A 15509-nucleotide genomic window follows, 5' to 3' on the forward strand; every position below is an offset into this window, starting at 1 on the left:
ATATTCCCTTTACGTAAACATGTCATTATAAACTATATGGGTGAATGTGCTGGACACCTCCGCATGACACCCACAAGGAGCAGTTGTGACCTCCCGTTGTAAAGCCACCGCCATTACTATGGGGTCCTTTGCTGCTATAACAGCTCACTCTTATTCTGGGGCGTTTTCCCATAATCTTTTGGAGGTGTTTGTGTGAGTTTGTGTCCATTGATCCAGACGAGCATTTGTGAGGTCACTCACTGATGGTTGAGGAGAGGACCAGGCTCACAATCTCTGCTCTTCTTTGTCCCAAAGGTGTTGGATGGGGCTGAGGTTGGTCTCGGTGTGGCCAGTCAGGTTCTTCCATGCCAAACTTGCTCAACCATGACTTTGTGGATCTTACTTTGTGCATAGTCATGGGGAGTAGCAAACTGGTTCCCACAAGTGTCCAAAATGTCTTGTGCTGAAGTAAGATTTCTTTTCACTGGAACTACGGGACTAAGGCCAAACCCTGAAAAACATCCCCATAGCAGTTTCCCTCCTCCACCAAACTTTACTGTTGGCACAATGCAGCGAGGTGGGTACATGTCCATCAAGATGCCAGATACAGAACTGTGATCCGTCACTGTAAAGCGCACGTTTCTATCTCTCCAGCACCCATTGGTGGCGATTTTACACTACTCCGTCTGACAGTTGGCATTGTGCTTGGTGATGTACGGCTGCATGCAGCTGGTCGGCCGTGAAGCTCCCGGCGGGGGGCGCAGGGTTTGTGCTGATGGTGATATCAGAGGATATCAGGCCGCTGCAGTTATGGAGTCAGCAGTTAGTGACTTTGTACCTTCTCCTCCTCAGCACTCGGGGACCCCGCTCTGTGACTTTACGTGGTCTGCACTTCGTGGCTGAGTTGTGTTTTCCTCCATTTATCAATAATATCACTCACCGGTGATGGTGGAATATTGAGTAGGGGAAGAAATGTCACGTCCGGACTTGTTACACGGGCGACGTCCTGTTTCAGGACCGCGCTGGTATCGGTAAGATCATTACCACCAGCCATTATGTCACATGTCGGTAAAGGCAGACGTCATGAGGGGGCCGGATACTAAACCAGGGGCAACGGGGATGAACTTTATGATTAAGATGCATGTCCCTATATTTCTCTCTGTGCTGTATGTGCATTAAATGTCTGCGTATTGTAGTATTTACTAAAGGTCTTTGATCAGAGGGCTTCCATTAAAGGGAGTGAGCGCTTTTATATTATTCATAATGGATACAGGCACATGCATTCAGCAGGTCACTCATTTAAGTGATCAGCATGGGGGTCATTAGCGCGCCCGTGACATAATCGTGGGTCGCCGGCGGGCTGCTGTGAGACCAGGTTGGGTCTGTTGAAGACCCCTGTGCTTGTCATTATGGAACTACTCAGAAGCCTAAAATAGATACATATGTTATCACCGCGTTCAGAAAAGTCTGATCTATCAAAATCTAAAATCAACCTGAAACAGTAAATGGGAAAAATTAAAGAACACCAGAATTAAGGGGTTTATTTTGGTTTCTTTAATGCCAGAAAAAATACTGTAACAAGGGATCAAAACTAGGGCAGATTGAATTATCCGACCAGCTATAGCGCTTACCGAATAGCTGCCTATTATTAAAGTAATAAAAAAACAGTAACAGATTTGTAGATTTGTTTTGTACGCCCAAAAAAGTCAGAATTGTGTTTTTTTTTTTTTGTTTTGTTTTTAACAATTTCATTCCGCTTGGAATTTATTTTTTAACGTTTTTCAGTACATTATGTGATGAAAGTTAAGTGGTGTCATTCAAAAGTACAACTCGTCTTGCAAAAAACAAGCCCTCAAACATCCATATGGACAGAAAATAAAAAAAAAAATGATGGGTCTGGGAAGAAGGAAAATGAAAACGCAAAAGCGGCAATTGGCCCTTGTCATGAAGAGATTAAAATATATTCACCCCAAAATGGTAACGATAAAAATGTCAGCTGGCCACTCTAAAAAAAAAAAAAAAAACAAAGTTTTAGAAAGTCATGCCTTAAAATTATATTTTTTTCCCATCACTTAGGCCCCATTTAGACGTCCATTTTTCCTGGACGTGTTCTACCTGTTTTTCCCAGAAGGCGCCTGCTCTTATCTGTCGAGCTGTTCATATGGCTTTGTGTTTTTGTGGAGAAAAACAATCAGTCATGTGTGATTTTGATTTGTGTCATGGGTCTAAGTTACCATCCAAATCTATGGGTGTGTGAAAATCGCAGAGGCAAACAATGTGCTGCCGCCATTAACATTGTAAGGTTGTAAGGAAAATTATTATTACTATTATTATTATTATTATAGGTATAGGAGAGAAGCCTTGTATTTATGAATACATAAAAATCACTGATATAATGCCAATGGTAAAAACTGACACGCGGACCAAACACTGATAAAAATCTGATCTCAAAAGGGTGATGACGCTGTCCGTGTTTTTATGTACAAGAAAAATCATATACCGTACATCTGAATGAGGCCTTAAAACTAAACAAAAAATAAAATAATCCCCCTCTTATGGCTATTTCAGTGGAAAAATAAAAATATCAATAGCTCTTAGAAACAAATGTAGGACAAATATATTGTATTTATAATTTTTTGGAGATGAACAGTTCCTTTTAAGAAAGTCTCTTGCTCACATGTGAACGCATTCAGCAATGCTCTGGGGTCGAGCAGGGTCGGCTTGTCCTGGAGCAAACATCCAGGTTAGTGAGATGCTCCAAAGTCACAAAAAAAAAACCTTTTTTATTAAGGTAATCAAGAAATGCAAAAAAAAAGAAAATCCATGACAGGTTAATATACAGGGAGACATTGTGAATATTGACCTGTGATATGTGCCACTCAGTGGGATTTAAAGGGCGTCTGTCAGTAGGACCAACCATCCCAAGCCGTCTATATGGGCATGTAGGTCATAGGAAGCTGAACAAAATGACACCTTGGTAACTGAGATCCGATGTCTTGTTCCAGAGTAATCCATGTTTTTCTTGTATGCAAATGAGCTGTTAAGATCTATGGGCCGAACACTGAGCACCTGAGAATCTGCCTCCAGAAAGTATTGTACATGAAGGGGAAGTTACCAGTGTGATAAGTTATGACTGGCCGTGCTGCCTTCTATTGACTCGGGTAAATCCTCTGTGTTCAGTAAAGCGTGCAGATTCACAGCGTCCAATCCATTCTATTGATTGACATGCTGCTGTCTGGAGAGACGTGCCGCATGTCCGTCTCTGCGGGTGATCTGCGGGCATCTGTTTACACATAGTGGGCATGGAATTTCTTGAAATCTCACCCATTATGCTGTAACATCTGGACGCTGTGGTTTGACACTACATAAATACACAGCGTCCTCCCCACCGCAGTTCCTGATCGGGGGCACACACCCTTAAGGTGGTATATTACTGTATCAGTGTTTCTCCCCCATCTAGGGTCCTATGCAATTAGCAGAAAGTCTGCGTCCAGAAATGACGCTGCTCCTGTTCACGGGCCGCGTCTGCCGTTACCCCTCTATTCACATGGCTATAGACCAGGGGTTTGGAATGAGGGGTTCCAATAGCGGGCTTGGCAGCCATTACAGAGAATCTGTTACCAGGTTTTTGTCACCTAATCTGAGGGCATCATAATATAGGGGAAGAGACCCTGAAATCTTACTGGGCTGCTGTCTGTAGTTTTATCAGCCAGAGAGTATCACTAAAAGACTAGTAAACCTGCTGCATGTAGTCCTACATATTCATTACCTCTGTATATCCTTGCTCACAGCACTGATTGGCTGCTTTCTGCCTATGCACTGTGTGCACAGAAAGCTGCCAATCAGTGGTATTAGCGATGTTATACAGAGCTCAGCATTCAGAGAACTTATAGATTGTCAGCAGATAAAACCACTGTTTTATCAGAGCTGCAGTAAGCAGCCCAGTAAGTGACCCATCACTTGAAGCGGGGTCTTTACCCCTGCATCATTCTGCTTTCTGATGGGGTAGCTAAACATGGTAATGGATTCTCTTTAAGGGGGCTTCCAAAATTGCGGGCCGCTCCTCTTACATGCCTGCTTTGCATGTGTTTTGCATCTGTGTTTTTATGGCTATACCATTTACTTATTGTAGTCCATGGTGCTGTTCATTGCTGTTTATGTGGATCAAGTGACCACAAAAGATAAATGTGGACTTCTGTTCTATTTTGATCCAGTTTGCGGATCCAAATCTCCCCTTCCAGACGATAGGTCAGTGAAAACATGGGCATCACATGGAAGCCGCTCCTGTCACCTGGCTGCAGTCAGGGTCTAATGTGTAGGAGAAGCATGGGAATTGGTATTTGTGTTTTGGCGTGAGATGGCACGGGGATTATCACCACCAATCGTAACCCTATTTTCTTCTATGTAAAAAAAAATCTGTGTGACCAGGTCATCAATATCCGATCACTGAGGGTCAGACATTGACGCCACTTCTAATCAACTCTTATCAGCTCTGGTGATGAACGGCTCAGATCCCGTTAACTGGCCTCAATGGGAGCTGAGCTGCAGCAACGGAGAATGGCCACCATAGGACAGCCATATAGGAAGCCTGGGAATTGGTCATCTCAGGACTTTTTCTTTTTTTTCTTTTGTAGTGTGGGGGGTATTATTCTTTTTAAGTTGAGGATATATTCTGCTCTAATTGTTTCTTCTCTTTTTTTAAGCTTTAGAATCTCAGCCATCTATTGACCCAAGTGCCGCAAGGCCAAGTACGAGTAACGCCGCGGACTCCCCTTCTGGTGGCCACCCGGAGTATGTGGCCTTCTACTTGGTTCCTGTTTTCTTCATCATGGGCCTAGTAGGAGTACTCATCTGCCATATCCTAAAGAAGAAAGGATATCGCTGCACTACGGAAGCCGAGCCAGAGGTGGAGAAAATCACTGGGGAGAAAATCGGTAGGTACAGCTAGACAATCAGACCCAACACCGTATAACTGGTGATTATGGCCACTTCGAGGATGTGTCCTACACAAAGGGTACATGGAAAGCCCCAACATACAGATTGGACTAATGTCGACCTGCTGATAATGACTGCTTCCGCCATCCCTGATTACATGGGAGATGTTCGTCCGGCATGTCCGATTTCTGACCTCTTGCATTTTTCTCCACAAGAGAAGCCACGGATGGAGATGGCCGTTTATTAAATGATCGGCAGAAGCATCGTCCGGTCGACAGCCATCTAATGTACATAGCCGGCCTTACATGGGCCGCCTGTGTATTTGTCTTCATAGAAGTATATCCTCTTTCCATAGCCTGTTTACACAGGCTGACCCACGTCCGTTCTCACAAAATGATCATTAATACGATCGTTCTGTGCACGTTGTATATCCTTGTTTTTGGCAGCACATTTCATGTTCTACAGGATAACGTGCTGCTGAGAGCCATGGTTTTTGTTAAGCTTAAAAATCATTCCACCCGACAAAATAGTGACTTGTTCTGATGATAATCGGGATTAGTTTTCGGCCAGTTTTTGGGTCCCCTAGTTTGGCTGAAGTGTATTTATCGTAACCCCCTCCTTTTCCGTATTATAGAGGTTTTAAAAACCAAGGTCCACAATATAATGGCGCACGTTTTGTTATAAAGATGTATGCAGCGCCATGCAGTGAAGGCGTAATGCCATGCTTGGTGGCTCATCCGACTCTCGGGCGGTGGGAAAAGGCTAGCCTGATGGACACCGCAGCATCTCACAAGGAATTAATTTGTAATCCTTATTTATTGAAGCTTTCTGCTAAAAACGCGTGAGGGCGTGTTTTTGTGCGTAGGGAGCGGATTGTTTTATTAATACAATTTTGAGGTGCATACAACAGTTGGCATTTTTTTTGTGGGAGAAATAATGACTAAAAAAACGGCATTTCCAGCACATGGAGATTTATTTATTTTTTTCATTAGAGCATTTACCCTTTAGATGAAATAATTTGATATGTTGATAGGGCTTTTATGTGTGCGTCAATGCAGTACTGGATATGCTTTTGCCTTGGCAACCAATTAACACCCATTGATCGAGCTATTGGGGGAGATTCGTGCCCAAACTGACAACGGACGCCAGACCAGGACGAGATAGATGTTACCTGTATTACACAGTCCGAACCCTCTGTTATTGGTGCGAGTGGCTCCTGCTGAAGATGCGTGCGCGCGTGTTTGTCTCTCCGTGTTTGTCTCTCCGTGTTTGTCTCTCCGTGTTTGTCTCTCCGTGTTTGTCTCTCCGTGTTTGTCTCTCCGTGTTTGTCTCTCCGTGTTTGTCTCTCTTTGTTTGTGTCTCCGTGTTTGTCTCTCCGTGTTTGTCTCTCCGTGTTTGTCTCTCTTTGTTTGTGTCTCCGTGTTTGTCTCTCCGTGTTTGTCTCTCCGTGTTTGTCTCTCCGTGTTTGTCTCTCTTTGTTTGTGTCTCCGTGTTTGTCTCTCCGTGTTTGTGTCTCCGCGTGTGTGTGCATTGCAGTTTTTTTGCCTACATATTATGCGTGTTGCAGAAAAACACTGAGAGCTGACTGTTGAAGCAAACCAATCATTTCAGAAAATGGGATATACCTGCACCTGTGGGGTTAATCATCGCTTTACTGCCTTACTGAAAGTGCCGCTACCGGGAGAAAAGTAACTTCTTTTCTCCCTGGAGCCGCCAGGTCTGCAGTGTACTTGTGCAGCGCGAGATGTCACAGTCCTGGGGCGGTGTGTGTACATCCACCGCTAACAATATAGAGCAGTGACTGTAGCCACTCCGCGCCCACGCTCATGACTGAAAGCCGGCAGATCATTTTCTCCCAGTATCTGCAATTTCATTAAGGCGGCTGGGCAGCATGGTAACACTATTGACCTGCAGATTAACCCTATATCTGCAGGTTAATAGCATTTTTCGAGGTGACCTGTTCACTTTCACTAATCTCTCCCTTTATTCTAGAGCACAAAGATGTGTGATATTGACCCCTTCACATCCTTACACCATTAGTGACACCATTAGGGAAGTTTTAATTAGTAGGAAATATGTTTTTATTTTTTTGGAAGGGTTTGAATCTGTGGTGCATCCTTTAGCATGAAAAATTCAGTGTATAAGGGTTGGTGTGCGAACCCAGACTGCAAGAATAGTGCTGCCAAGGAGAATAATGTAGTAAACAATTCCAAAAAATAACATGGATAGCACTGTATATGGCGAATACTTGATAAAGTCTTGTTAGGTAAAACGGCTTTTTTTCTTCTTTTTTTTTTTTCTTACAAATGTAAACCTCTTGTGGCTTGCACCTCTTGTGGCTTGCACCTCTTGTGGCTTAGCACCTCTTGTGGCTTAGCACCTCTTGTGGCTTAGCACCTCTTGTGGCTTAGCACCTCTTGTGGCTTGCACCTCTTGTGGCTTGCACCTCTTTTGGCTTGCACCTCTTGTGGCTTGGACCTCTTGTGGCTTGGACCTCTTGTGGCTTGCACCTCTTGTGGCTTGCACCTCTTGTGGCTTGCACCACTTGTTGCACCTCTTGTGGCTTGCTCCACTTGTTGCACCTCTTGTGGCTTGCTCCAGTTGTTGCACCTCTTGTGGCTTACTCCACTTGTTGCACCTCTTGTGGATTGCTCCACTTGTTGCACCTCTTGTGGCTTGCTCCACTTGTGGCTTGCTCCACTTGTTGCACCTCTTGTGGCTTGCTCCACTTGTTGCACCTCTTGTGGCTTGCTCCACTTGTTGCACCTCTTGTGGCTTGCTCCTCTTGTTGCAGCTCTTGTGGCTTACTCCACTTGTTGCACCTCTTGTGGATTGCTCCACTTGTTGCACCTCTTGTGGCTTGCTCCACTTGTTGCACCTCTTGCGGCTTGCTCCACTTGTTGCACCTCTTGTGGCTTGCTCAACTTGTGGCTTGCTCCACTTGTGGCTCGCTTCACATCCATTTTTTTTTTAAGTTTCCTCTGCTGCTTGTTTTCTTTGCGTACTTTCCATATTTTTTTGTAATTGAAACTACAGAGTGTTATGTGCAGGTTGTGGCTTCCTTTAACAGAAATCCTAGAAATGTCGATCTGCATGGGGCCATGTCCCTGTGTATGGAGCCAGAGCTCAGATGTTAATGATCGGGGTACCAGCAATGATCACAGGATAATCTCCTGTTCTGACGCAATAAAAACTGCGCTGGAGTCTTCTTAAAAGACGTGTGTGTAATCTGCCAACTGGAGGCTTGAATGAACTCACACCTCTAATGAATTCACACCTAGGATTCCCCAGCGGGCAAATATTACGTGAGTCATTATGTTACAAACCAGTGAAAGAACTTCCATGTATTTATACATAGCACATATATATGTAAAAAATTCCCTGCCGCAACCCATATATAGTATCTATATAAAGACCGCTGATTGGCTGCAGCGGTGACCAACTCCTCACCGCTGCAGCCAGCTGCACTGATCACGTGACTGTGTGACCAGAGCAGGATGGGTTTATGTTCCTCCTTGCTACGGTGACTTGTATTGTGACCTTTGCAAGGGTTGATGGTCATCTGTGGAGCCCGGTTAACGGAGGCAAAGGAAGCGATGGCTTGGGAGCTGCAAAGTATTGGTTTGTGAAATATTTTATGGGGCAGCATAACCCAACACATACTGGTTTATGAGATTCGCTTGTTTACTCAGTGGAGAAATCCAGCACGCTTGGCCTGACGGGTCATCAGAAAATGACATTGGAGTCCACGTAGTTTGTCTTTGGTGGAGTTGTAAAAGAAAGTGCTTCTTTGGTTAAGGTTCGTGGAAACGTAACATCTCCATTTTGCTTTGTGTTTTCATTTTTTTTTTTTTTCATTTTTTAAATTTTCTTGGACCTTCTGCCCATTTACGTGGTTTTAATAGTAAATCTTTGAATTGCGTGATGAATGAGTCACCTAATGTTCAGTGCTAAAAGTTATTGAAAGCAAAGCGCTGAGACCGAATCTTTATCAGAAAGCCCAACAACCACTGAAAGGTTTGATGTCTGAGCGAAGATAGTCTTAATGGCTTGTATAGTTAATCCATTTATGGTCGGGAAACCATTTTATTATATTTTTAGTTTTTTTTACGACCTATTATATATTTTATGTTAAATTGTATTCTTTGCTTAAGTAAAAAATAAGAGTAATAAAGCTGCTGGCTTCCCTGAGTGCGCGTTGTCGCTGGCTGAGGATACCGGCAGCGTGGTTGTCAGGTTTGGACTTTCTATGACGTCTCCTCTTTTTTGTGTCTGGTGGGGGCGGATATGTTGTATCTTCTGTGGCTTCGGGGAGGGGAGGTTATGGCGGCCGTTTCCTTGTTGTGCAGCTTGTAAACTGGTTTGGTCACATGTCTGATGGGGGAAGAGATGTAGGGTTTCTGTCATGTGTAACGATGGTGGTTTTCTCTGTGACGTGCCATTTACCTGCCTTTGCTATTCCTTCTCTAATACGGGGATGTCGGACTCAATTACACAGAGGGACAAAATTAAAAGCTTGGACAAAGTTGCGGGCCAACCTTTAATATTTATTTAAAAAAAAAAAGTCACGATTGAGGAAGGTTTTCCTAATCATCAGATATAACTATGAACTTTTTCATATGTCCCACAAACAAAGCACATTTTAATAGATCTTAGAATAAATGATTGGAATAATATAATATGTTATTTAATAGCAGTAAAAAGCATATGGCCCAATAGGCCAACTTAAATATGTAATAACAAAGGATAAAAAACTTTGAATAATACACATAATAAAGTGTGATGCAAACAGAATTGCCCCCAAGCACAGTATTATATCCCCACAGTGAGTTCCTCCACTTTACCATCCACATGCATGGCATGATGACCCAACTCTACGCCCCAACCCTCACTCCCCCCGATAGTGGTGAATCCATCACAGTGTGATTCTCCAAATTCTCCATACAGTATAATGATCACAAAAAGTGCTCCATGCGGTAACAGTACAGTATAATGGGGCCCTGTATTGCCTACCATACGGTATAATGTGCCTCATAGTGCTCCATACAGTATAATGGGCCCACATAGTACTTCATAGTATAATGGGCCCACATAGTGCTCCATACAGTACAATGGGCCCCACATAGTGCTCCATACAGTATAAATGGGCCCCACATAGTGCTCCATACAGTATAAATGGGCCCCACATAGTGCTCAATACAGTATAAATGGGCCCCACACAGTGCTCCATACAGTATAATGGACCCCACATAATGCTCCATACAGTATAATTGGCCCCACATAGTGCTCAATACAGTATAATGGGCCCCACATAGTGCTCAATACAGTATAAATGGGCCCCACATAGTGCTCCATACAGTATAATGGCACCACATAGTGCTGCATACAGTATAATGGGCCTCACCTAGTGCTCCATACAGTATAATGGACCCCACATAGTGCTCCATACAGTATAATGGGCCCCACATAGTGCTCAATACAGTATAAATGGGCCCCACATAGTGCTCCATACAGTATAATGGACCCCACATAGTGCTCCATACAGTATAATGGACCCCACATAGTGCTCCATACAGTATAATGGACCCCACATAGTGCTCCATACAGTATAATGGACCCCACATAGTGCTCCATACAGTATAATGGACTCCACATAGTGCTCCATACAGTATAATGGACCCCACATAGTGCTCCATACAGTATAATGGACCCCACATAGTGCTCCATACAGTATAATGGACCCCACATAGTGCTCCATACAATATAATGGACCCCACATAGTGCTCCATACAGTATAATGGACCTCACATAGTGCTCCATACAGTATAATGGACCTCACATAGTGCTCCATACAGTATAATGGACCTCACATAGTGCTCCATACAGTATAATGGACCCCACATAGTGTTCCATACAGTATAATGGGCCCCACATAGTGCTCCATACAGTATAATGGGCCCCACATAGTGCTCCATACAGTATAATGGGCCCCACATAGTGCTCCATACAGTATAATGGGCCCCACATAGTGCTCCATACAGTATAATGGGCCCCACATAGTGCTCCATACAGTATAATGGGCCCCACATAGTGCTCCATACAGTATAATGGACCCCACATAGTGCTCCATACAGTATAATGGGCCCCACATAGTGCTCCATACAGTATAATGGGCCTCACATAGTGCTCCATACAGTATAATGGACCCCACATAGTGCTCCATACAGTATAATGGGCCCTACATAGTGCTCCATACAGTATAATGGACCCCACATAGTGCTCCATACAGTATAATGGACCCCACATAGTGCTCCATACAGTATAATGGACCCCACATAGTGCTCCATACAGTATAATGGACCCCACATAGTGCTCCATACAGTATAATGGGCCCCACATAGTGCTCCATACAGTATAATGGGCCCCACATAGTGCTCCATACAGTATAATGGGCCTCACATAGTGCTCCATACAGTATAATGGACCCCACATAGTGCTCCATACAGTATAATGGGCCCCACATAGTGCTCCATACAGTATAATGGGCCCCACATAGTGCTCCATACAGTATAATGGACCCCACATAGTGCTCCATACAGTATAATGGACCCCACATAGTGCTCCATACAGTATAATGGGACCACATTAAAAGAAAATGACTCACCTCTGCCCGTTCCACTGCTCTTGTCTCTTCATGGTGTCTTCAGATCCTCTGCACAACGTAGTACAGCGTCATGTCCTCACGCCAAGATGTCAGATGATAGGACAGAGTGCCAGCTTATGATCCGTCCTCCATCATTGCTTTCAACTGTATCGGCATCCCGGTGTCGTAGACCAAATGTACCTGGGGCACCCGCCTGGCGTTGCGTGCCAGATTTGGCCCATGTGCTCTAATGTAATTTTATATTAAAAAGGTAAAGGTACGTTAGTATGTCACCCTGCAGATCTTTCTTCTGCACTGTTGGACGGCCATCATGCATTTTTGATTTCACCAGGCCACCTAAAGGCTGATATCCAGCGGTAGATTTCCTGCCTGAACGAGCTCCCATAGACCACGTAACAAGTCGATTAATTCTCGTGTAAAGGACGGCCGATGCTAACTGTATGTGTGTGAATGATCACTAATCTGGTACACAGGACTGCTCGCCTCCTCCAGGCGCTCTTCTGGGGTGTCCGCTGCTGCCCTCTTCTGGTGGCGGCTTATCTCCCGGAGATTAGAAGGATCAGCCAGTGGAAATCCAATAGGTTGGATTCTTCTATTTTCACATCATTTTGGGGTAGCCAGGAGACCCCCAGACGCATTTGTCTGTAGGCCGACATTGGCAGGTTTGATAGCATTAGTCCAGTATGTATGGGGCCTTATAGCTGGGATTAGTAATGAGCAGATCAGTGGCCCATTTCTATAGCATCTGCCATCAGTCTCGGGCCTCATTCAGACGTCCAAATTTCTCACTAGAAAAATATTATTTTGATCAGACTCTGATCAGTGTTTTATTAGAGTGTGGTCTGAGTGTCATCAGTTTTTCTCGGTTGGGGAGTAAAAATGTCACCATCATCTCCTTTCTGTCAGTCCGTGAAAATCTGACCGCACTCAGATGTCATGCAGTCACTACAACTTTCCACAGCCTGCTCAGTGAAAAATCCCAAACCAGTGAATGGCCCCACAGACTATCATAGGAATGCGTGCTATCTGTGAAAGCCATGGATATCGTGGAAATCGCACATCAATCTCACACAGCAGATTGTCCCATGATCTTACATGATTTCATATTGGTTATACTGGGATGCGCAGTATAATGGGGCAGAAATTGTTTTTTTCATAACTAGGAAATGTCTACAACAAACCTCTGTCATATATCGTACGATTTTGAGTGCTTGATATTTTTTGTATTTAATTGCTTGTTCTTTTTTTTGTATCATATTTCTTATTTTTTTCTTCCCAGAAATGCAAGATGGCGTCGGAGAAACAAACAATGATACTGTAGGACAGATTGTGAGCTTTATCATGAAAAATGAAGGTACGTCTGTAAGGCTGACAAGTGTATTACATCACTCTGTTTTCTTACCAGTCTTCATCAACGTCCTACTGTCCTTAACCCCTTCCCGACCTGTGACACAGCGTATGCGTCATGAAAGTCGGTGCCAATCCGACCTGTGACGCATATGCTGTGTCACAGAAAGATCGCGTCCCTGCAGGCCGGGTGAAAGGGTTAACTCCCATTTCACCCGGCCTGCAGGGACAGGGGGAGTGGTAGTTTAGCCCAGGGGGGGGTGGCTTCACCCCCCCGTGGCTACGATCGCTCTGATTGGCAGTTTCACTTTCAACAGCCAATCAGAGCGATTTGTAATATTTCACCTAAAAAACTGGTGAAATATTACAATCCAGCCATGGCCGATGCTGCAATATCATCGGCCATGGCTGGAAACACTGATGTGCCCCCACCCCACCCCACCGATCGCCCCCCCCCCCCGCCCCCCGATCTGTGGTCCGCTCCCCTCCGTCCTGTGCTCCGCTCCCCCGTCCTCCTGTCCGCTCCCCCCGTGCTCCAATCACACCCCCCGTGCTCCAATCAAACCCCCCCGCACTCCGATCACCCCCCCGCACAGCGATCCCCCCCGTGCTCCGATTCCCCCCCCCCCCGTGCTCCGATCCACCCCCCTGCACAGCGATCCCCCACCCCGTGCTCCAATCCACCCCCCCGTGTTCCGATCCACCCCCCATGCTCCGAACCACCCCCCCCCCCCCCGTGCTCCGACGCTCCCCCCGTGCCCTGATCTCCCCCCTTATACTTACCTCCCGGGATCCGTCCGTCTTCTTTCCTGGGCGCCGCCAACTTCCAAAATGGCGGGCGCATGTGCAGTACGCCCGCCGAATCTGCCGGCCGGCAGATTCGTTCCAAAGTGAGTTTTGATCACTGAGATAGGTTATATCTCAGTGATCAAAATAAAAAAAAATAGTAAATGACCCCCCCTTCCTTTGTCACCCCCATCGGTAGGGACAATAAAAAAATAAAGAATTTTTTTTTTTTTTTTACACTAAGGTTAGAATAGGGTTAGGGGTAGGGGTAGGGTTAGGGTTAGGGTTTCGGTATGTGCACACGTATTCTGTTCCTCTGCGGATTTTTCCGCTGCGGATTTGATAAATCCGCAGTGCTAAACCGCTGTGGATTTATCGCGGATTTACCGCGGTTTTTCTGCGCATTTCACTGCGGTTTTACAACTGCGATTTTCTATTGGAGCAGTTGTAAAACCGCTGCGGAATCCGCAGAAAGAAGTGACAAGCTGTGGAATGTAAACCGCTGCGTTTTCGTGCAGTTTTTCTGCAGCATGTGTACAGCGATTTTTGTTTCCCATAGGTTTACATTGAACTGTAAACTCATGGGAAACTGCTGCGGATCTGCAGCGTTTTCCGCAGCGTGTGCACATACCTTTAGAATTAGGCTATGTGCACACGGTGCGGATTTTGCTGCGGATCTGCAGCGGATTGGCCGCTGCGGATTCGCAGCAGTGTTCCATCAGGTTTGCAGTTCCATGTAAACATATGGAAAACCAAATCCGCTGTGCCCATTGTGCGGAAAATACCACTCGGAAATGCTGCGTTGTATTTTCCGCAGCATGTCAATTCTTTGTGCGGATTCCGCAGCGTTTTACACCTGTTCCTCAATAGGAATCCACAGGTGAAATCCGCACAAAAAACACTGGAAATCCACGGTAAATCCGCAGGTAAAACGCAGTGCCTTTTACCCGCGGATTTTTCAAAAATGATGCTGAAAAATCTCACACGAATCCGCAATGTGGGCACATAGCCTTAGGGTTAGGGTTGGAATTAGGGTTGTGGTTAGGGGTGTGATTAGGGTTATGGCTACAGTTGGGATTAGGGTTAGGGGTGTGTTGGGGTTAGTGTTGGAGTTAGAATTGAGGGGTTTCCACTGTTTAGGCACATCAGGGGTCTCCAAACGCAACATGGCGCCACCATTGATTCCAGCCAATCTTGTATTCATAAAGTCAAATGGTGCTCCCTCAATTCCGAGCCCCGACGTGCGCCCAAACAGTGGTTTACCCCCACATATGGGGTACCAGCATACTCAGGACAAACTGCGCAACAATTACTGGGGTCCAATTTCTCCTGTTACCCTTGTGAATCTAAAAAAATGCTTGCTAAAACATAATTTTTGAGGAAAGAAAAATTATTTTTTATTTGCTCACCACATATCTAGATAAGTTCCTTTGGGGGTCTAGTTTCCAAAATGGGGTCATTTGTGGGGGGTTTCTACTGTTTAGGCACACCAGGGGCTCTGCAAACGCAACGTGACGCCCGCAGACCATTCCATCAAAGTCTGCATTTCAAAAGTCACTACTTCCCTTCTGAGCCCCGACGTGTGCCCAAACAGTGGTTTACCCCCACACATGGGGTATCAGCGTACTCAGGACAAACTGGACAACAACTTTTGTGGTCCAATTTCTCCTGTAACCCTTGGGAAAATAAAAAATTCTGGGCTAAATAATTATTTTTGAGGAAAGAAAACGTATTTATTATTTTCACTGCTCTGTGTTATGAACTTCTGTGAAGCACTTGGGGGTTCAAAGTGCTCACC

The 15509-nt window shown here is 45.1% G+C and overlaps 1 protein-coding gene across 2 annotated transcripts in view; it reads left to right on the forward strand.

Moving 5' to 3' along the window:
- The window catches only part of RELL1 (RELT like 1), a 62747-nt gene that overhangs the window by 16697 nt on the left and 30541 nt on the right, over positions 1-15509 (forward strand). For both annotated transcript variants that reach the window (XM_069744619.1, XM_069744618.1), the window contains exons 2-3: positions 4683-4913; positions 12858-12932. In XM_069744619.1, coding sequence (XP_069600720.1) covers positions 4683-4913; positions 12858-12932 — 306 coding nt within the window. The remainder of the gene's footprint in view (positions 1-4682; positions 4914-12857; positions 12933-15509) is intronic.

Source organism: Ranitomeya imitator, chromosome 1, assembly GCF_032444005.1.
Source record: "Ranitomeya imitator isolate aRanImi1 chromosome 1, aRanImi1.pri, whole genome shotgun sequence".
NCBI classification, from domain to species: domain Eukaryota; kingdom Metazoa; phylum Chordata; class Amphibia; order Anura; family Dendrobatidae; genus Ranitomeya; species Ranitomeya imitator.